Here is a 22,719-nt window from a genome sequence, read left to right as displayed (position 1 = left end):
GTCTAAACTAAGTTGTAGAAAATTACCAGTCATTACCAGTACGGCTGATAGTAAGAATTTAGTCATTCACTGACCCGGGGAGGCTGTGCCACGAGGTCTAATCTCGTACCTTTCGTGAACCATTACTGGGAGTACCTCCCAATCCGGGATTCTCTGAGGAAAAAGCATTTTATCCTCCTGGTTCAAAAGATCTCAACATGATCAGTGCCTCTCTCGTGGAAGTAGTGCAAAATAAATGGGTGCCGACGAACTGTTAGGTAAACCAAGGAAAAACCTACGATCGACTGAACATCTGTCCAGGGGGATAGGCGCTAAATAGTCCAGGTGGCTAAATCCTACAGACGTCGGAGGTTTCTTTTGTGGACCAGTATGTTTATTAAGCATTTCCCACTCACCTACAAATCCTAGCACTTGCCCCTTTGAGCCAATAGGCAAATTAGTGCTGCAAACAACACAAATGCGTACACTATTCAAAAGGTTCGGATTGAAAGAAGAAGTAAAAAATTGTGATTTTTACAGACATAGTAGATATATTTTTTCTTTGTAAATGTTCTTTATGAGTGGGGTTTACGTCAAGTGTGTAGAGGTGGTATAATCTATTTGATCCAGCTATTTAACATGTTTAATGACAACAAATTGTATTTCTTGAACGGTTATGCTTTGAAAGTGTTTCTGAAACTAAGTGTTTAGTAGAGCGAGTCTCACTTAATCATGATGTTTATGGCTCACTATGATGACATATGATTAATCCATGTTGCGCTGATTGCCCTTACAACAATATACTGTTTTGTTTTAGGATCATTTGGAAGTCTGTCTCAAGTTTCCCATCGCTTGCATCAAAAACTGCAGCAAAGAAGATATACCACGTGACATGATGGCGGAACACCTGATAACGAATTGCCCCAAGGCAGAACATTTGTGTCCTTTCAGTGTTCATGGTTGTGATTTTAAAGTAAGTGAGGATGTTCTGTTCTATTTTGTAAATTAGCAATTTTTCCTTTGATAAGTTATTTATAAGCGGTCCCGCTCTGGCTGTCTCTCCCGTGTTGTGTTTTTAGACAAAGCATTTTCCTCTCACAGTGGGAGAAATAGGTACCACCAAATACCAGGAGAAAACTGCAATTTTATAAATGCTAGGTTTAACCAACTACTGACTAGCAGCACAGCCGTTCGCTTCATGCTAAAAAAAAACATCGACAACTTTAGGTTGGAAAATAAAAATATATTTCCACTTGTTACCCTTCGAACCAACACACGTGATGCACAAAAGGTGATCATGTGTTACTTGTAAATGTACCGCGAGACGCATTATGCAATCGCTGTGAAGAGAGTCAGTAAAAAAAGTGGGTGCGACGGTTTATTGGGAAGAATAGTACTGTAATTCTTAAAGTCAAACGATTATATAGAAGACAAATAAATATCAAATTATATGTTCATAAGACTGGAAACGGGACCTTTGAAACAACTGTCTCAAAAACAAAGTGACTATTCTAAACTATCCAGAAGGAAGAAACCAAAATTTCTTTATTAACCTTCAGAAGTGCAATGAAAGGTAGTCAGTTAAGTTTAAATCTGGCATTGGTTTGCTAAATTGTTCAAAGTACTCATTGCTTTCGGATGAGCCCAATGGCGGGAAGCGTTTACACCAGTTATTAATTATTACAATTCTGATAACCTTTTAACAGGGAACTGCAGAACATCTTGATCAGCATATCAAAAGCAGTATTAAGTTCCATCTGGATATGATGAACCACTCGTGTCACCAGTACAACAAGAACAACGAGAAGATGGAAGAGAAAGTCTCTCGTCTTGAAGAGGAGAAGAGTGCTCTGGAACAACAACTTCAAAATCAAACTCAGGAACTAGCGGCTGCCAGACAGAACATACAAACACAGCATACAAAAATATCCATCGTAGAAAATTCAGTGACGGAACAAAAGAAGGAAATTGAAAATCTTCTTCGTGATTTGGAAGCCTCAAGGCCAGTTGGTGCAAACGCAGACATCATCTCCTCTCAGATGGAGGAAATTATGAACACGTTAAGAGGACATGACGAGAAGGTAAACAACCTACAAAGTGAACTGGCTCGTTTGAAGTTGTCCTCCGCGGTACCAACAGGTCGTGATATTGGACCCAACACTGTCTCGTCTCGTGAGTGCGAGCGTCGATTGGACAGAACTGAGCATCAACTGGCATTGCATGAGATTCAACTCTCCGATCAAGATATGCAGATTCAGATGTTGGAGGCTACCTCTTATAATGGAACTTACATCTGGAAAATCGATCACTACAGCCGACGATTTCAAGAGGCTGTATCTGGCAGGACGCCATCGATTTATAGTCCACCGTTCTACGTTGGACGCTTTGGCTACAAAGTATGTGCCCGGCTCTACCCAAATGGGGATGGTATTGGCAAAGGAAAGCACATGTCAATGTTCTTTGTGATCATGAGAGGTGAATACGATGCCTTATTGCCCTGGCCATTCATCCAAAAGGTTCATTTCAGACTCATTGATCAAGACAGGATCAGAGACACGTATGATGCATTTCGTCCTGAACCTCACAGCTCAAGTTTCAAAAGACCTACATCAGACATGAACATAGCAGCAGGCTGTCCGACCTTTATCTCTCACACGGAACTAAGGCATGGAGGATGTATTCGGAATGATACCATGTTTGTCAAAATTACGGTGGATATGACTGGTCTTCAAGGAGAGATATTTTGATGAACGTTAGCCTGTTCTGGGATATTAGCCAGGAACAGGTAATTTTAAATTTATTTTATATAATTGTATTTAACCCAAACATGAAATTACTTACATGATCCCATGATAACACTACATCACAGTGCATTTTGGCACTTTTCACTTCATTATAATTTTTTTAAAATTTATTTCCTTACACACGCATGCAACATTACACTGCATAAAGTCACAGTTGTAATTTGCATCATTTGGAAAACTATCTTATGTTACTGGTAATTAGTTGACATTCTCTGATTATTATTTATGTTAATTTCAAAAGCACAAATGGAGAAACAAAGTACAGAGTAAACAAAACTTAATTAGATGTAACCTGTATAAGCAGCATGCTAATTAGCGAGACCGAGCATTCGAGCATGAACCAAGCAAGGATCTGATCTGTAACTGCAATGCTATCCATGTTATGGAAGTATGCAGCACACCTGTCAAACTGAACATGCCGAATGCAAGCTGTTGTCGATTAGCATCAAGTTAAAGAAATTAATTTGAAGTAATACGCGGCACTTCATATTGGAGAAAATGACGAAAAAAAAGAACATTTGTCTGACCGTCTGAAGGGAGTTGTATTCTAGCTGCTTGTTTTAACATTAAGAAAAGATATATTATATTTTCAGAGTCTAAATGTTAATAACAATATCGTCTTCTGTTAGCTATAAAGTAAAGTTTATATTTATGAACTGTATACAGCCACAGAAAACATGAAATGTACTCATTATATATGTTAATATAATGTAACAGAAAAAACACGGGTATGTAAATTAAAGAGTATATAAAGATGCCAAACAAGCCCATGCTGTTGATGTACAGGCATATATTTACCTTACGTGTCTGCCAGATGTCCGGCTTGTCAAGAAACGATCTGGTAATGTTCTGATATGCGAGCTACTAGAAATGCTTGGAATTAAAAAAAAATCAAGTAAAATAAATTATTTGAAACAAATTATCTGTTCGTTAGTCTGCATTGGATTTTGATTGCCCTTTATGAACATTTTGTGTCCCAAACTGCATCTACATATTTATAAGTTAGATCTGGGGACCAAAGTCTTTTCATGCACAATTTCTGGTTTCAGTCAAACTAGTCTTTGTGACCCACGAGAAACGCCTTTTTCATTGTAACCAAGGAAACCTGTTCTTGCGTTAAAAAGTGCGATATCTGGTACAGAGAGCAGTTATTTCCAAATTGGAGTGAATGTAGTCCTATTACGTATACAAATTGTTTATCACAAGCTCTAAGGCTATATCTGTTTACACTTTTTGCACGATCGGAAAAAAAGGACGTCAGGAAAGTAATACTAAAAAACAGCCTTTACACGATTTGGAAACTGACACGTTTGTTTACACAATAGAGCCTTGATAACTGCATTAACCACACTTTGAAAGTGCTTCAATGTTTGTACATTATGTTTATTAAACCTAATGTTATCTCTATCTAATAACAATCCATATAGCTAACAATTTTACAATAAGACATTTCTAAACAATGGTTTATGGACGAAATAAGGAAAAAAATGTGTGGTCACACCATCGAATAAGTGGTGAAACGTAAGGATATTAAACAAGGAAAAAGTATACCCTGCCAGATCATTTAATCGTTTACTAAATTATCGAGCTTTTAGGATGCAAATTGTAGAACTTCAACCAATGGTAAACGAAGCCTGAATTGCGAGCTACGGAAAAATTCTTGCAAGTGTCAATCCTTAATCCTACAGGTTACAAATCACATGTCAAATATTGCAGTAAATGCCGGAAAATCAATTATTTTTTGTGGCGTTGTTGTGAATTTTAAGGCTTGTTTGTTGAGTCTAATGCTTGCGTGCGCTTTGCGCATGCGCATTAGACTCTTTGTTATATGAAAAAAGCTGTTAGCAATCCCAAGGGAATGGTTCGGGATCGATAATCGTTCGCTGTAATGTAGAAAACAATGATCAGCTGCAAGAACGGACTCCGTACGGACACGCACGATTAGTTTCAATTAAAAACAGCCAATCAGCGACACGTGTTCCCACGCATAATTAAAAGTTCTTTCTCAAGTCACGATTATTCAACACTTGAACAGGACGTAATAATTTTCCAGTTAAGACATTTGTAAGCTTTTTGTGAAAATAAATCTTCGTTTTCAGTTCAGTTAAGCACTTGTGTTTTCGTCTTGCTTAAAAAGCAAGACGTCTTTGAGAAAAAATATTTCGACGGCGACTCGCGTTTATTTACACAATGCGACCAAATATTTATTTTGTTTTAAAAAATAGAAAATTTTACCTCGTATTTTGTATTTAAGTCATTCGAATTTTGACCAATTTTTTTCTTTACAGTGCAAACAAAAACCTTCAAAAATAAAAGATGTACATGGATAAATGTAAATCAAGTTACGCGACTAAATCAAAATGCGTTTGTTTGGCCGCTTTGCAGTATTACACTGTCCCGGCCTTTGCCATACACTGAAATCGAATTTCATGCTTTTACGACTCTCAGAGATCTTAAGTTCTTCTTACAGCTAGAAAAATCATAAAATGGTTACATTGATATGGAAGTGATGATTCGCGAAATTTGTACATCATGATAAACAGTCTTCGCTCCTGTGTATGGTAGCTCGATAATAATTGCCTAGTTTCCAGCGTTCAAAAGGTCATCATTATATTGACGTGAGCATTTACACCCGTTTTTAGGAAAATCTGTCACTAAGTGCTTACAGTACAATGGAGTAACAGTCACTATTTCAAGTGCTTTTATTGCAAAATCTGTTTCAAGAGTCATCATCAAAATGGTGAAAAATCTGAAAGAAAACGATGTGAAGTTCTTCAACCCTTGTTGTAATGAACATGCTTTTTGTAAATCGTCACGCAATCTTGTCCAAATGTTTAATCGTTTCTGCTTTTACGGACAATACGGAAGAAGTAACATCAACTCCTGTTCATACTTTAAATTTTGTGAAGCATATAACATTTATGACTGTTTCGTTTTCATCCATAATCATCCACGATGCCCCTAGCTTGCTATAAGCATTTTAAATTAAACTCCCGAACACAAACCTCTAACCAATTTTAACCGGCTTACGAAAACCGCGCAATCTGTATCACTATGCCATACGGCATTAGACTCATGTCACCCTTGGTGACCTATTTTTTTACATTGTAGACAGGTGATATGTAACCTGTTAGCCACCGCGAAGAAAGGGATTAAACCGGCTTAAGGAGACAGTTTCTTCTCACACTTTCCATTGATGCTGTGTCAAACTCGTGAATAGAAAGTCTGTAGAGAAATCTTGGAAAGCTTATCTGAGAAAAACTGTATCGACAAAATTCAAAGCCCTGACTTATACTTAGACAAATTGAAACTCAGCCTTTTCCAAGAAGCATTCATACACATGCGATAATCAGCGCCAAAGAGAAAAGGTACGTGATATTTATTTTTTTTTCCAATCGTCACAGTGGTGTAAATAATGTTCGCAAAGAGAAATGTTAAAGCAAGCGTTTTATTTAATTGTTTGCTGAAGGAATAAACAATAGCATATATTTAATACATTTTATTACACGTAGTCCTGCCGCATCCTTGCATGGTTTTCATTTAAGATGCTTCAGATTATGTTTTCATGGTACGGAGTGATTGCCGAAATGAGAAAATTTCAAATTTATGGTCAAGCGTAACATTGACACACCATCGAATCTGAGTATTGAAAAGAAAGCCTTCTGACAAAAAAAAAAAAAAAAAAAAAAAAAACATCTACCCTGCCAGCTCCTCGTTTTTATTACTTGTTTATATTCTTAGCTATTTACCATCCAAATTACACAACTTCAACCAATAATTAAACAAAGCCAGAACTGCGGGTTACAGAAAAATGTATAGGTGTTAAATTAAAATCCTACAGCAACAAATAACAAGCCGACTTATGAAAAAAAAAAACAATTATTTTTGCGGTGCTGTTAAGAACTGTTAGGCCTGAAGGCCTGCATTTGCGCATTACGCACAGGTGACACTGTTACCCACCCTGAAGAAAAGGGTTAAAACGGCTGAAGGAGACAACTGTTTCTCACCCTATTCATTGTTGCTGTTCGTAGATCAGAAGAGTCTTGAATAGATTCTTTGAGAAACACAGTATGGACAAAATCAACAGCGTCTTCCAAGAAACATCCATACACATGCCATAAGCCGTGCCAAAGTTTGCTATTTTCTACATGTGTTATTCGTTTTTTATTTTTACTAATTGCCAGAGTGGTGTAAACAATCTTCCCAAAGAGAGACTTTTGCTGGGGGAATGAACTAAAACATATCATCAGATCAAGAGCTGTAACCAGAATTTTGGCATAGACGCGGAGGCAAAATCGGCGATCGCCGATGGCGCGAGCCGCAAATTTTGAAATCTAGATGCCAAAACACTATTTTCAGTATTTTACAAGGTATTTCTTCTGAAAAGTCAATCTTGTTCAACTGTGAATTATTTCCCCAAATAAACGTTTTCTTTTTTTAATTTTTGCAAGTGCCTCGTCTTGTCTCTTGCTGGTTACGGCACTGATCATGAAAAAAATTTATTACACTTAGACCGGCTGCATAACGTTCATGCTTGCTATATCCAGAAAATGGTTGAACAATTTACAGCCACGTTATGTCACGCTCACAAAACGGCTTTGCAGCTGACCATCTGAGCAAATAGATCGTTGCACAGCAAATTGCATAGAAAAATACACCGCTCGGTATTTCTCGTGGAAGTTATCTAGCAGTTGGTCGCTTTTGCAAGCAGGCAGTTGCAGAAAGCGTTACTTTTCAGCGTTGCCGTGAAGCACTAAAAAATACGATTGGCGCAATAAACTTGCCAGGCAAGTTGTGCAAAATTGTCTAGTCTAACAGTGACATAAGAAGGGCCAAAATCCAGTTTCTAAGAAGGACTGAGCAGGTCACGGCAAGACAAAAGTTTTAACTTTATTCTTAATCATATAAAATAAAATGAAATAAAATTTAAATTATACAACATGTCATTATGAGTCTTGAAGAATTTTGCCGCGTCCATAGCTCGTATAAAAGTACAAATGACAAACAACAATTTGAAGCGACAGCTCACAGTAAAACGTTCATGATAAGAGAATGTTTTTATCCAACGCGTTCTTTTCCCGCAATCGTGTCTTTTCGCGGGTTTTGAGTCTTTTGCTCGGTCAGAATTCGAAGAAACCTGTTTAACGGTCTTGTGGATAAATATGTGTAATCGTTTAGCCTGTCATTTGTATTCCACTTAGAGGAGATGGATAATAAATTCATTTAAAATGTCAGTGGATTAAGCACGACTGTGCTATCCTTAATCCTTGGTTATCGTAGAATAGGGGCGAGAGATACTTCCATCGCTGTCCAGAGCCTAGAGCTAACATGCTTAAATTGTGCGGTTGAATTTAATTTCAAGTACAAATCGTACAAAATGGAAAGATATAGTGGCACCACTCACATTGCACGATCTAACCCCAGACACTTTAATAAAGGTTTTGTTGTTGTTGTTGTTTTTGTTGTCTGCAGACATCGTTTATCTAGCAAAACACAACTCTATGTTCAGCGTATTAATAATTGTATAAATTTTTTATTGCAGAATGAGGTGGATAGTGTTATTCTGGCTGCCTTTCGTTGCTGGATGCAGGAGGGCCAAGTTTGTTAAAGAAGAAGGCGTGGCACTAAAGAATCACGTGATAACTACCGTGACTGCCGCTGCCACGACAGTATGTCACTGGGAATGCGTTGACACGCCGCTGTGTTTCTCTGTAAACGTGCAAAAGCAACCAACAGGACGTTTCACGTGTGAGCTAAACAATTCTAGCAAAACCGCTGACCCGCAAGATTTGATAGCAATCGCAGGAAGTCACTATTACCAGATGGAGGTAAATCTTTCTGGGGTATTTCGTTTTAGTCACTCTTTTTTTCTGAATTTCTGGTCTCGAATGTGATTTTCGACGTAACTAAACATCTTTTAGCCATGCGGCAACCCTTTACACATTTCATGATATCCATAATAATTTTTAGTTTATACCGCACAAGTGAAAAGTGCTTTTCGCGCGCGCTGATTGGTTAACTCGGAGTTGGTTAGCAAAGTAATATTCACCTCCGAGCAGCTAAAGAGAAACAAACTGCCTTCGCGCGTCGCTTTGTTTACCGAAAGTGATGTTTTGGTCCGCAAGTTATTCAACTTGTGTGGTATATACTAAAACAATTATTCACCTCAGTGTCGATGAATGTGGTAGACATTTAACTCACCGCTTCGCGGCTCGGTAAATATCCACCACTATTCACCTCCACTTCGGTGAATAATTGTTAAATATTCTGCAAATTTTCACGACAGCGATTCTGTGATCAGAAAGTCTTTGCTATCTGTCATCGGTACATAACAGAAATTTCACCATTATCTAATAAATCAAAGTTTCTACTAAATTTTGTGAAATATATTCTGATTTCGTCAAGCTCAGCCTACGGCTTCGTCAGCTAAGTACTAGCTAGCACTAGACGATTTTCCAAATGATTTTGCAGGATAATTTACAATTATCTGTGGGCTCGTTAAAAAGAGAAAGAGATAAAGTTTCTTTAAAAAAAATATTTTTGTTTCAACTTTAGGAGTTTGAACATTGTTCAGTGGGAGAATGTCTCTATAAAGATGGTAAGATATATTTATACACTTGCTCAACTATATCGCAAAGGGTTGCTAATCATTGATCTTAACAGATGAAATAAAACCCCCAAAAAGATTACTTATTCAGGTTTAACAGAAAAATAGCTAGTCAATAACGGATTAACCAAGTCACGGGTAGCTTTGAAAGTCTTTTTAAAGAAACACAACAGCGTGTTTACCAGCCCGTTAACCTCATTCTCTGTACAAACGTTGTCAACTGGCTAAATACTCGAAATCAAACAGCAAATCGCTCTTGTGACGTTGTAGCTCTTTTCTTTGCTATGCTTCTGCTGATATTGTTGGCATTAATGAGCCATGAATCATATCTTGTCAGTTATTAAATCTTGACACCAGGACGATTTCAGGACCTTTCAGGTATCTTGTTGTATAAAACACAGACAAAATTGTAATTTAAGGTTTAATATAAACAACGAAAACGTTTTTGTTCTTTTATTTACCCAGCTCGTCCTGATGGCTGGTATAGATTTGGTTCCAAACTTATCAAGTTGTTTCCAGAGAGAAGGACCTGGGCAGAGGCACGGCAATTCTGTCAGTCAAATGGTGGAGAACTTGTGTCCATCAACGGCGAGGACGAAAACAAGTTCATTTCTCATTTACTCAACCACACAACAGGTTCATATATGTATAGTTACACGTATTTTGCAAGAAAAAGGTACGGTAATTTTGTTTAAGATCATTGCTTAGTATTGCAATGTGCATCCTTACTGTGCAAAATTTAAGGCGTAATAATCCAGTCTGGAGATAATCGTGTTTTTTTCCCTAAACGAGTAAGATAAAAAACCTTTTTTTATCTCGTATTTTGAGTGAAGTGATCAAATTATTTCTAAAAATTGAATACAGATTAACTTCTAATTAACAATTATTCTTTGAAATCGAGATGAATATTCTGCCGCTATTCACCGAGATTTCAAAATAATTGTTTTAGTATATACACACGAAGTGATCTCAACAACAAGCGATCTCAAAGTTTTCAGAAGGAAACCATTTAAAGTCGATTTAATTGACCTCTCAATTCATGCGTGGAAAACGTACATATAAGCGGCACTAACCGACATGCGCGAAACATTTACAATCTTCAAACATGGCAAATCTAGTTTTTCGTATCCTCGTCACAATCTAGCAAAATGGTCCTTTAACACCACTCAAACCTGCAATCTGATCAAAAACCTGCTTGTAAGACATTTTGACCATTGAATCAAACTTGAGTTCACTTGAATTGAAAATTGAAAGAGCAGTTGGCGAAGGATCCACCTGAAAGTTTGGATTAAAAGCTTACTGAATGTCTGCAGAACTGTGGTGAAAACTGGATGTTTTCTTGCACAAAATCCTGAATATTTGTGGAGGATCTTGGTTGAATTACACTTGATGTTGCTGCCGATAAATCTGCGGTATTCATTTCTGCCGATGCCGGGGTAAGAGCGACTTGACGGTAAGCAATTGTTTTAGTACTCGAGTTGTTTGGACATTGTGCTGCAAATTGCGAAATATGTAGTCTCCTCTTACTTTGAAAACCATCAGGCCATATTTCTTAGCCTTTTTTGTCTTTTCTGGTTCAGCATCTTCTTGTATTCTTAGTATTTGCGATTCAGAAACGCCGGCAAAACGCGAGTTTACGCCGGCCATTTTGTTTCAGTTTGGATCAGCATTATTCACTCCGTAGGGAGTGAATAATGCTCATTAGCCGAGATAGCGAACCAATCAGATGCTTGAAACACAAGATCACTGAGTGTGTATATACTAAAATAAATTATCACCGGAAACGTGTACTTTGCCAGTACTCGAGGAATTATGCGGCATATACAAGGTTTCGTTATCAACCAGTAGTCAAAGTTTGGCTGAAAATTTAAGTTAAGGTCTATCTCGGGGGAATGACCTGAGAGTTGTGGCATGTATTTATATATTTATACATTTTTAAAATTTTAGTTTACTGGAAAGGCAATGATCCAAACCAGACAATAACGCATTGGATTCTGGATGGAACTGATTCTGATGTCAGGTGGGAATAACTGGTTCACAATTTGAAAAGTCCATGCCAGCTGGAAGTCGAAAAAGCACTATAAACAATATTTCACTGCATTTTGGTCAAAGCGGTGTTAAAACTATGACTAAAGCCCGGGCGAAACGTCGAACGTCTGACATGAGACGAACTAAATTGCAATTTTGGTCGACCCAAACAGGTAAAGCTCGACTGTTGAGTCAAACGTCGAACATAATTCGTCGAACCGACCGTCAAACCAAACTTTCAGAGCAGCAAGAACAAATATTTTGAGGCTAAAAATACATTATAATACAAAATTAACATTTATTCATAAAGTTCGTTTCATGAAAAGATCGACGTTTGTCCCACAGTCGATCTTCGCACGTTCTATCCGTCTGAAGCAGATTGATAGAACGTGTTGCATTTTGGTTGATCTTAATTCAGTCGGGCGAACTTAACTGAGTCAAACGTCGAACAATTCGCTCAGTTTAGTTCGTCTCATGTGAAGTTCGATGTTCGGCCCGGGCCTAAGAACCCTTGTGCGCATTGAACACTGAGGTAAGAATAATAAACGAATTGTTTAATGTCGAAGCATACGAACCTTACTTTAAGCGTTTCTTAATTAAAACCTCGTGCTTGTGTAACTCATTTTAGAGCAGTAGTATAATAACTTTAAGCTATATAAGCCACTTTTTAAAGGTTTTCCATTGACGTATACGTAAATACGTCCGTCTATTGGCTTTTTGACATTTCAAAGGAATGCCTCTTATAGTACCCCTTAAAACTTTGCTGAAGGAAATAAAACCACGTGATGAAAGGAAACATCTTTGGTCTTCATGTGGCATTTGATCTTCCGTTTCGTCGTGGTTTCGAACCCCATTGAGGGCAAAGATTTTAAATTGGGATTTATTGTACTGATGTGTTTTTCTTTTTCTCTATCTCTCTTTTTTTATTTTGGTTTTGTATACTCTCATGTACAAGCCATTAAAGACGCCTTTACCCTGAAAGTTATTTTGTATATCAGGAAAATGAGTTACGTCTTGATTTATCAGCATCACGAGGTAGCATGTCATTTAGTTTCTCTGGCCCCGGTTGTTCAAAGGGTTGATAACGCTATCCACCGGATAAATCGCTATCCAACAACTAGGCCCTGGTTTATATAAAAGGCCGACCTTTTTTAGGTCTTGCCAGTTTTCAACATTCATATGGCTTGCTCTGGTTTAATCTTTTACTGATCCTTTCAAAGCATTTTTTCCTGCCTGTCACTCGAGTTTTTTTATGTCACGCAATCACCTTGAAAAGTGTAACACAGCAGGTTTTTTTTTACATTTCTGAGCGCACGAGTATTTAAACAGTAACAGGGAACCGTCACTTCACAACTGATTTCTCCTTTTTTAAAACTAACTGCTGTGTTTCCATCTCTGTACAGTCTCAAAAATGGAGCAATGTATAAGGAGGTAGACGGTGTGAAATCCTTGTACCTCGACGGATCAGGTGCGTACGCTACAACCCCAGCCGTGGACTTTGGAAACACAAGCTTCACCATCGCCACCTGGGTGAAACTACAGAGCCCCGTGAAGTCTCCGTCACCTATCTACACCGACTGGTCGGTTCCTTTCAAATTTGTTATCCATGCAAATTTTAATGGAAAGGTGTTCTTTGGAGTGAAGAATAACAAAGGGCAAAATAAACCTTGGTTTAGTGCAGGGTAAGGCATTATCAGACAACTCTTAGGTCAATCTGCGGGAGGCGAGGTTAGCGGCCTAATGCTTAGTGCGCTGGACTCCAGCTCGAGCCACCCGGATTCGAGCGCTAGCCGGAGTACTGCTTTTTATTAAATTCTCAACCTAGGATATTGCATTTCTAACAATCTGATTGGTTCACTGAATCCCGGTTATCAGCTCGTATACCTATTTTTGACCTTATATGGGAAATGAGTGCGGCAAGTGCCGCTCAGCGTAAATTTTTCTGCGGGAAGCGACAGTTCCATCAGAAAAATGGTTGAAAACAACAAATTAATTTGGCGAGCTTTATGAACAAGAAATAATCAGCGGTGCCTACAAAAAACACAGAAATACCATAGTAAAATTAACTACGCAAAACAAAAGGATTGATGCGAAAAGTTTAATTAATAATATTTGTAAACGCACAACAAGAGCGAGTAAATAAAGTAGAAAAGCAGCAAATAATTTACGAAAGAACGGCAAACTGACACAGTTTCATTAGGCTCAGCACTTTTGTAAAGTTTGTTACCTTTAAATCTTGGTCTTGTCCTTTTATACTTCAATAAACCTGTTCCACTTTGAGCTCAATTTCGCTTCAAATAATATAGCAGTCTTGATGACAGCCGTAGAGCTGTAAATTACAAGTACAATGTAAACACTTGCTTCGTTCTACTTGCACAAGACGTGTAGTTTCCAGAAAAGCTTTTGCTTCGGATCATCCCGTGAATCTTAACTGTTGTCACAATTTCCAGGATACATAGACGACTTTAGAGGAGATTATTGGATGAAAATCTTGGGAAGAAAACTCTCTCACTCGCTTTCCTCGTGTGTTTCATTCAACTCAAGATGTGAACACCACGTCACAAATTTTCCCGCCTCCTCATACTATCACTTCGTTTACATCAAACTGAAATGTCCAGTCGATTTAAAGTTAAAGAAGAATTCAATAAAACAATTATTCTATTCGCCCTTGTTGGATACGAGTCGTTATAGCCAACTCGGCGCTTCGCGCCTCGTTGGCTATTTACCACCTCGTATCCAACGCGGGCTCATAGAATAATTGTTAAATATTCTTAGGCAAAGGCACGTTGCTCCCACAATGCCTCACTTCACCCAGTTGTGTGAATGGAGATGGGATTAAACACTAGGGACGAGAAATACTCCTAATCGTTTACTTCGCTTCGTGTTATTGAAGAAACAGGATAAAAGTGCCGGGTCGACGATGTACCAGCCACTAGGCTCGAACTCAAACTCTTCCATTACCTAGTGCAATGTTGCACCACACAACACTTACACTAGAAGCTGCAAAGTAGAGAATTAATTCAAAACTAAATGAAATTGCTGAAAAATTACCAGCCACGAATTGCCACCTTTACCCCCCACAACCTGCTCCCGCCCGGGCTTGTAGGGCTTCGGTCGGTTATTAAAGCTGTTACATGTCACGCGTCACGCGGGTTACATCTACCCATAACCCCTTGTGGGTCATTGCTCAATAACCATGTGCTCAACTCGGTTCAGCCATCTTGATGAACATTAAATAATTCATATACGTTTATGAAACGTCTGACGACTTCTTGAATCTTATTACATGGTGTCAGAAGTGAAGAACCGAAAGCTTCAACAATTCAGCCTGGTCTCTCGTGACTGATTGCATCCAGACTCGTTCTATCAGAACGCTTCGAACTCGCCGTCTCTCTCCCATCGATCGACTCATCGCGGTTTGGACTATTTTCCGATCTTACTGATCTACTCTTCTCACCGCTCATCGATCGACTCATCGTTGTTTGGGACTCTTTTCCCCTCCGTCATCATGGGCAAAGATCGACCTGTGTTTGACGCCAGCTCAGAGGATCGTCGTCGAGCTTTCAAATTCTTCATTGCAAACTTTAGAGATTATTGTATCATGGAGGACTACATCAACCCTGCTAAGGCTGTGGACAGCGACGACTACTGGATATCAGCGAAACGACCTAAAGTTATGGCGGCTCTTCGACGAGCTTTCCCTCAGGCCGAATGGGATGTACTTACCACAACCATCGACTCCCACGATGAAGATAAACAACATCCGGCCAAATGGTTAGCTAAACTCTCCAACCACTATCTTGGTGAAGAACCCATCATCCAATGCACTTATCATTTTCTTCGCATTTTAAAACAGAACCCCGGAATGAGCATTCAACAGTGGCATACTTTAGTGCGACTAGAGTACTACAAATGCAATTTCCCTTCAGCCGTCGACGACAGGCTGCAGAGAGACATTTTTGTGATTGGGCTAAATGACACCTTCAAGCAGTTTCGCAGCGACCTAATCTCACGAGAGAACCTGGCTTCTTTAACCTTCGAACAAGTAATCAATAAGGCTCGGGACTTTGAGGCTGGCCTCAAAACTGAATCAGCCATCACTAAACAACAGCTTGAGGAATCAGTCCACCAGCTTACACCCAGCGTATCAAACGAGGACACAACTGATGCAGCCCACAAGATCACACCCAATGCCATCAAGTCCAGACCTCCTCGCCGTCCCTTCAGACAACGTGGCTTCCCTGCTTCACAGTCTCATGCCTCTCCTACCTGCTTGTGGTGCGGTCGCACACCACACGCTGCTCGTCGTGACTGCCCAGCAGCTAATGATACTTGCCATGGTTGCGGCAAAAGGGGTCACTGGAAACAAGTTTGCCAAGCATCTGCTGCTAACACAGTGTACCAGGCAGACACAGGCTTTCAGTCAAGCACTGCTTATGTCATCACTCACGACATAGCACAGGTTCAGTCTGCACCCAAGGGAATCTTTGTTGATCTGGATCTTAGCCCAACTACCTTGCCAGCAACAACTCGCCGCATCCGATTTCAAGTGGACTCTGGGTGCTCATGTAACACCATACACGTCACAGATCTACAGAAAATGTCTCCCATACAAGTTGAACCTTCCAGTGTTCGTCTCCTTGACTACTCCAAATCCATCATCCCAACTGGAGGTCAAACCACATTGCACTGTACTCGCCAAGGCAAAACCTATGATGTACTGGTTCAAGTTATAACAACACAAAGCTACTATACACCTCTGCTGGGTCTGGCTGATAGTACTCGCATGGGTATCCTGAATTATGATGTTGACACTATCAATCAACTCCATGTCACCTCCACACCTTCTTCACCTCCTCTTGGTGAGTTGACCTTTGATTCTATTAAAGTTAACTATCCCCATTTGTTTGAGGGGCTGGGTGAACTGGGAGAACCTTACTCACTGACACTTGATCCTACTATTAAGCCCATCCAAGCTGCACCTCACCGCTACGCTGCACCAAAGTTACCCATCATTAAAGAGGCACTGGACAAACTGATTAACACGGGTCAACTAGTTAGAGGGAATGAGCCCACACCCTGGATATCAAACATGGTGGTGCGTGAACGCCCACCATCAGCAACTAAGACTGCCAAAGTTCGCATTTGTTTAGACCCTTCCCAGACTATAAACAAAGCTATTCTCAGACCAGTATACCCCATCCCCACTCTGGAGGAGAACCTTCATCGTTTTCATCAGGCTAAGATTTTTTCAACTTTTGACATCAAAGATGCTTTTCAAACAATTAAGCTGACAGAAGAGTCCTCTAAGTTGACTACTATGCACACACCCTGGGGGCGTTACCGCTGGACTCGACTTCCCTTTGGCATCAGTTCAGCTCCTGAGGAATTCCAGCGTCGCATTCATGATGTGCTCTGTGGCTTGGAGGGTGTCGTCAACATCGCCGACGACATCATTGTTATAGGTCGGGGCACATCACTAAAAGAGGCCACACATGCTCATGACCGCACAGTAATTGAGCTCCTGGACCGCCTCTCTCAGCATCACCTAAAGCTCAATCCAGACAAAATCAAGTTAAAGACCTCCTCTGCACCCTTCATGGGCCACACCCTCACACCTGAAGGACTAAAGCCCAGTAATGAGATTGTCAATGCAGTCCTGAACATGCCTCAACCTCAAGACAAAGCAGCCACACGGCGTTTCCTGGGCACAATTACTTATTTATCGAAGTTCTGCCCCCATCTTAGTGAGGTGGTACGTCCTCTCCGTGATCTCACCCACATCGATCAGAAATTCCTGTGGGCTGACCAACACACAGAAGCTCTCCGACAAGCAAAGGAGTTAGTGTCCCAAGCTCCCTGTCTCCGTTATTTTGATGTCAAATCCCCAGTGGTACTTCAAGTTGACGCCTCTGAATATGGCCTCGGTGCGGCACTTCTTCAACCAGCCACCTCTTCCTCAAACTCCTTCGATACCTTGTGGCAACCTGTAGCCTACAGCTCAAGTTCTCTCAGTCCAACAGAACAACGATATGCTCAAATTGAAAAAGAAACTCTAGCCATCGTTCATGCATTCCATAAGTTTGACCAACTTCTCTTTGGCAAATCTGATGTGGTTGTACATAGTGATCACAAGCCTCTGGAGACCATTTTTAAGCGCCCTCTGGCTTCCGCTCCACGCCGTCTTCAAAGCATGATGCTTACTCTTCAACGTTACACATTCTGCGTTGAGTACCACAAGGGATCAACACTCCACATCGCTGACACACTTTCTCGAGCCCCTCTTCCCACCACCACTCACAAACAAGTGCATGACGAAGTGGTCTATCGAGTAGAATTTGAAACAGACACTCCTCAGCTTTCTGCATTTCAAGATGCCACACTTCAGGAGCTAAGAACGGCAGCTGTAAAAGACCCTGAACAAATCGCCCTGCAGTCTCTCATTGAGGCTGGCTGGCCCAATGACAAAGCCGCGGTTCCTGAACTAGCTCGTCTATACTGGGCCATCCGTCATGAACTCACCTCACATGATGGGCTCCTGTTTAAACAAGATCGCGTCATCATCCTCTCTTCTGCTCGCCCGTCCATACTCCACAAGCTGCACGCTGCTCACCGTGGCTCCGAGTTCACCATTCGACACGCTCGGAGTTGTGTCTTCTGGCCAGGGATCAACAGCCAGGTCAAAGACATGTGCCAGAACTGTGTCACTTGTGCACAATACAAACAACAACACCCTCGGGAACCACTCCAACCTTACCCTGTACCCACCTTACCTTGGCAACTGGTTTCACAGGACTTATTTGAGCTCAATGGCATACCATGTCTAGTAACTGTTGATCACTACAGTGACTTTTATGAAATTGACCGCCTTTCATCCATCCAATCAACCGCTGTTGTGCAAGCCACCAAGCAGCACTTTGGCCGACATGGAATTCCACACACGTTGCTAACAGATAACGGAGCTCAATACACCTCGGACTTGTTCAAAGAATTTGCCCGAACATACAAGTTCAATCACATCACATCATCTCCATACTGGTCGCAATCCAATGGTCGTGCTGAAGCAGCTGTGAAATCTGCCAAACATATTCTCCGCACAGCTAAAGATGTAGACTTGGCTCTTCTATCAGTACGCAATACTCCCCCTTCCGGTCACACCTTTTCCCCAGCTCAGCGACTGTTTGGCCGAGGTCTCCGCAGCAATTTGCCTCACGTGCCAATTACACTGGAATCATCCAAGCTTCAACGCGACACAGTAGTAACCGAACATTTGCATCGCAAATTACAGCAAAAGCAAGCTTACGACAAACATGCAGGACAACCCCTTCCAGACTTTCCACCCGGAAGCTATGTCTATGCTAAACCTCCCCCTAATTCACCTTCAAAGGAGTGGATCTCTGGACAGATCATCGGCTCTGCTGGCCCCAGATCTTACTTTATCAAAACTGGCTCCAGACAAATTAGGCGAAACCGTGTTCAAGTGCAACTGGCACCTCCCCCAAGTACCATTGCCTCACCACATCAGACCAATACCACTCCACTCCTTCCTGACAAGCTCCGACCCAACCCGTTAAACCAACGTCCATCATATGTTCCATCCGCAGTTTTCACAGCATCACCGAATGACGCCAGTCTATCTTCTATGCCTTCAAATGCCCCTCCCTCGACCCCAACAGTTCTACCTGAGTCAAGTTCTGAAGTGCCTTCATCGCCCTGTCCCGTCACCCCACCGCCTGCATCCCCCTCTCCAATCCCCTGTGCTTCTCCTGTGTCACCCAGTCCACCAGCACCTCAAACAGTTACTCGTAGTGGCCGAGTCGTTCGACGACCTGCCCGCTATTCTGACTGAACATTGACAAAGAATTCTCATTGCAGGTGAAGAACACTACCCGTTGCTGTAAGCGTGGGTGTTACTGCCAGTGACACTGGATGCTGCTGTCAAGTTGGAGAAGGCCTTGGACATTAATGAACCCTTATGATCAGACCATTTGGAACTGTCTTGGACATTAATACATTTTAATTTTTGCTCGTTGTTTTATTTTCATTTCCTTGTTCCTGTTATTGTTACTTGTTTTATTATGTATTCTCGTGATCAAAAAGCAACATTGATTTTGTTTAAAAAAAAAAAAAAGAAGAAAGCATGTTACATGTCACGCGTCACGCGGGTTACATCTACCCATAACCCCTTGTGGGTCATTGCTCAATAACCATGTGCTCAACTCGGTTCAGCCATCTTGATGAACATTAAATAATTCATATACGTTTATGAAACGTCTGACGACTTCTTGAATCTTATTACAAAGCAATAACTATCTGATCCGGAGGTAGTAGGCTCGAATACCACCGAGCCTCAAAGAGTATTCCTTTGCCTCGTGTGGTACCCGAATTCCTTTCTATGGCTAACGCTCAGAAGAAAATTCCTGGGTTACTGGGTTACGGCACATTAATTTACCTTAGAGATCATTTTATACTTTCTAGCTTCTACCATTACCTACCTTAGTAAATCTATTGAGTTGTGGAAAATCTGTATAAATGTTGTAATTCAGCATCAAAACAACGAGAAAAGTGACGTCTCTCTTTGTGCACTCAATGTTCTCGATTTGAGAGACATTTAAGTGAAAAAGCACTAATGTGCAACTCTAAAAATAATTTTCCAAATTCTGTCCAGGTCTTCACCAACTGACATGTGGTTTCATGTGGCGGCGGTCTGGGACAGAAATGCAAACGAGGCTCACTTGTTTCTGGATGGCAAGAAGGTTGGAACCGGTGCTGTAGTAAGTGGCACATACCCAAAGAAAAATTCCAAATACGTTTATGACATTGGACTAAAAAGGGACCAGGGTGAGACATTAAGGGGATATCTGAGAGATCTGATGATCATTGGAAGAGCTCTTACTGGTGAAGAGCTGACTGATATAGCAGGTAAGTAGAAATATTTTCCCTTAATTTCTCATTGAAAAACCACGCGAACAAAAGAAAAGAAACCAAATTCCCAAATGTACAATACCTTTTTTTTTCTTTGTTCCATGCTCGTGTCATTGTTGAACAATTCATCTTCATTATTTATCACCGAGCCTAGCATTTACCATCTTTATTATTAGCTATACACTTTCAGATGATTTCGACATTGCTGATCCTAGCAAAATGCAGGACACGTGTCACACATTAACCTATGTTAACGGCAGAGCTCACCACGAGACCCTCGTAGCTCAGTTGGTTAGAGCGCCTAACTAGTATCTGGGAGGCCATCGGAAAGTTTGCAAAATAGCGTAAATGCAGTTCTCAAGCGGCGCGAATCGACAGTGAGTGTTTCCTTTAATCTCAAAACGAAAATTGCTGTCTGTGGCATTATTATTTGGTCCAGAAATATTGACTTGTAGCAGAACATTAGGCATAAACATAATTTCTTCAAAAAATCTCTTCGCCCGACTATCCACATTTATAAAATAAAAATAAAGACAGGAAAAAGTCAGTCGCTCAGATCTGATGCACCTCTTAATTCTCGTGACTATACTTAAACGAAATAAGTCAGTATCAGTAAGGAGAGTTAATATGTATTTTTCTTGCTTGGAAGTAGCACTCTTTAATATTTCACTGTGTTTTTGGATATTATAGATACACTATCATATATAAATGTTTTTTTTTTTTCAAGTGCAACCACTTGTGCTTAAACTCATCACCTTGAAATTTCCTTTTACTTTTACACGCGGTCAATCTATTTCTGTTCAGACTAGCTTCGGTTTCGGATGGCGTTTCTGAAAAGGAAAACTCTAACGTTTTTCCTTTTGGGTTTATTATTAATTCTTCTGTATCTCTCTACAAAAACAAGCTTCTTTTTAAGGTTACCCTCTCAAACTAGCCAGCAGTGCAGATGTATTTTGTGCGAGCCATCAATGAATATTCCTTCGAGTGCTTAAGGTCATTCCTCCGAAATAGAACTGACAATAGATTTTCGTCCAAACTTTGCCTACTGGTCATATATCCTAAGAAAATGTTTTTTTGAAATAAAAAAGAGGGGTTCCGGTATTCGTTTAGGAGCAGGAAGTCCTTGAATACACCCTACAATTCCTTACAATATCAGCAATTATATTATCACGAATACTGTTAAGTTCACATTTCTGTTTATTATTTATTTTTCTACAAGAAAAAAGTGTTCATTTTCATATTCCTACCACAAACTCCTACACCGCTGGCTACCCTCAAACGATTACTTGATACCTACGACAAAGCTCCGCTAACTTGAAGTTCGATATAGGCTTCATATAAAAAGGCTTGGCTTATTTCGTTTCAATTTGCCACTTCAAATTAAAATAACTAGACCGATTCTAATATATACCACTGGTAATCGTTTTGCAGATCCATTTGGTGGAGTTTGGATCGGCCTAAATGACGTCACAACAGAAGGGACTTTCCGTTGGCCTGACGGCGCTCACGTGACCTACACCAAGTGGGCTTCCAACCAACCAGACAACAAGAATGATGACCAGGACTGCGTGAGAATGACAGTCACTAATGGGGCCTGGGACGACACTAGCTGTGGAAAACAGTTTCCTATTGCTTGTGAAAAGAAAATCTAAACTGTTCCCGGGATTGAAATGATTGACAAGGACTAAGCCGGTTTTATTATATTTACTCACATTACTCACTACTGATATCACAGTTTATTACTTTTAATAATACACTGTTTATTTAAATGTGATTAAAATCAAGTAAACAATATGTTACAAACACATACAAACACACCCCTTGGATGAATTAAAACAAGAAAAGAACATTCGTGGAAAGGCTTATATGCCACGTGGATTATCTACAAAAGTCGGCCTTTCTGTCAGTTTGTTATTTTAGTTAAAAACATAACGTAAGATTTTCTTTAAGATGAGGGTAATTAAAAAAATCACTTTAAAACACTTTCTGAAAAGGGAAACAAGAGGTTAGGCCTGTGACGTTTCGCAATTTACAGTCAAAACAGCTGTCTGCCGCATATACAGTCGAAACGTGTCTCTCGCATGAAGCCAGACATTATGAAATCGACTTTTAGTTTTAAACCGAGTCGTCGTTTGAACATTTATATTCACTTCAATAATGGAAAATGGATGCAAAGAATAAAAAACATTGCCATTAGTGAATTCATTAATTCACCCTTGAAAAGAACGCTTGAGCTGTTTTGACTGTAATAATAAATAAACGGCACGCAATGCGTGCAGAAGCGATGACGTTTCAAAATGGGAATTTTAAAAGAAAAGATGTTAAAGGACAGGTATAGTTCTCATAGCTTCTGCCTGAAGCTTCTAATATTGCCCA

General features: G+C 40.2%; 3 protein-coding genes across 4 annotated transcripts in view; all 3 read left to right on the top strand.

The window, feature by feature from the left end:
- The window catches only part of LOC144636300 (TNF receptor-associated factor 3-like), an 18,018-nt gene extending 14,313 nt beyond the window's left edge, over window positions 1-3,705 (top strand). For both annotated transcript variants that reach the window (XM_078495476.1, XM_078495477.1), the window contains exons 4-5: window positions 797-952; window positions 1,686-3,705. In XM_078495476.1, the coding sequence (XP_078351602.1) occupies window positions 797-952; window positions 1,686-2,726 (1,197 nt within the window). In that variant the 3' untranslated portion in view covers window positions 2,727-3,705. The remainder of the gene's footprint in view (window positions 1-796; window positions 953-1,685) is intronic.
- LOC144636357 (macrophage mannose receptor 1-like) lies at window positions 2,641-22,719 on the top strand. Its single transcript, XM_078495546.1, has 8 exons — window positions 2,641-2,764; window positions 8,326-8,611; window positions 9,339-9,381; window positions 9,856-10,026; window positions 11,338-11,410; window positions 12,822-13,100; window positions 20,087-20,340; window positions 21,775-22,719. The coding sequence occupies exons 2-8, from the start codon at window positions 8,327-8,329 to the stop codon at window positions 21,993-21,995; spliced, it is 1,326 nt and encodes a 441-aa protein (XP_078351672.1). The 5' UTR covers window positions 2,641-2,764; window position 8,326; the 3' UTR covers window positions 21,996-22,719.
- Window positions 13,116-20,080, top strand: LOC144636341 (uncharacterized). Its single transcript, XM_078495529.1, has 2 exons — window positions 13,116-16,280; window positions 19,294-20,080. The coding sequence occupies exons 1-2, from the start codon at window positions 14,927-14,929 to the stop codon at window positions 19,317-19,319; spliced, it is 1,380 nt and encodes a 459-aa protein (XP_078351655.1). The 5' UTR covers window positions 13,116-14,926; the 3' UTR covers window positions 19,320-20,080.

Source organism: Oculina patagonica, chromosome 13 (genome assembly GCF_052425735.1).
Source record: "Oculina patagonica isolate OP01 chromosome 13, crgOcupat, whole genome shotgun sequence".
NCBI lineage: Eukaryota > Metazoa > Cnidaria > Anthozoa > Scleractinia > Oculinidae > Oculina > Oculina patagonica.
This window is presented reverse-complemented; position numbering and strand designations above follow the sequence as displayed.

Bases quoted from the DNA above. Each gene is read 5' to 3' on its own strand.
- LOC144636357 (XM_078495546.1), top strand. From the start codon at position 8,327: ATGAGGTGGATAGTGTTATTCTGGCTGCCTTTCGTTGCTGGATGCAGG. The intron at 9,382-9,855 runs GTAAGATATATT...TTATTTACCCAG, and splicing joins AGAATGTCTCTATAAAGATG to CTCGTCCTGATGGCTGGTAT. The intron at 11,411-12,821 runs GTGGGAATAACT...ATCTCTGTACAG, and splicing joins GGAACTGATTCTGATGTCAG to TCTCAAAAATGGAGCAATGT.
- LOC144636341 (XM_078495529.1), top strand. From the start codon at position 14,927: ATGGGCAAAGATCGACCTGTGTTTGACGCCAGCTCAGAGGATCGTCGT. The intron at 16,281-19,293 runs GTGAGTTGACCT...TTCTCATTGCAG, and splicing joins ACCTTCTTCACCTCCTCTTG to GTGAAGAACACTACCCGTTG.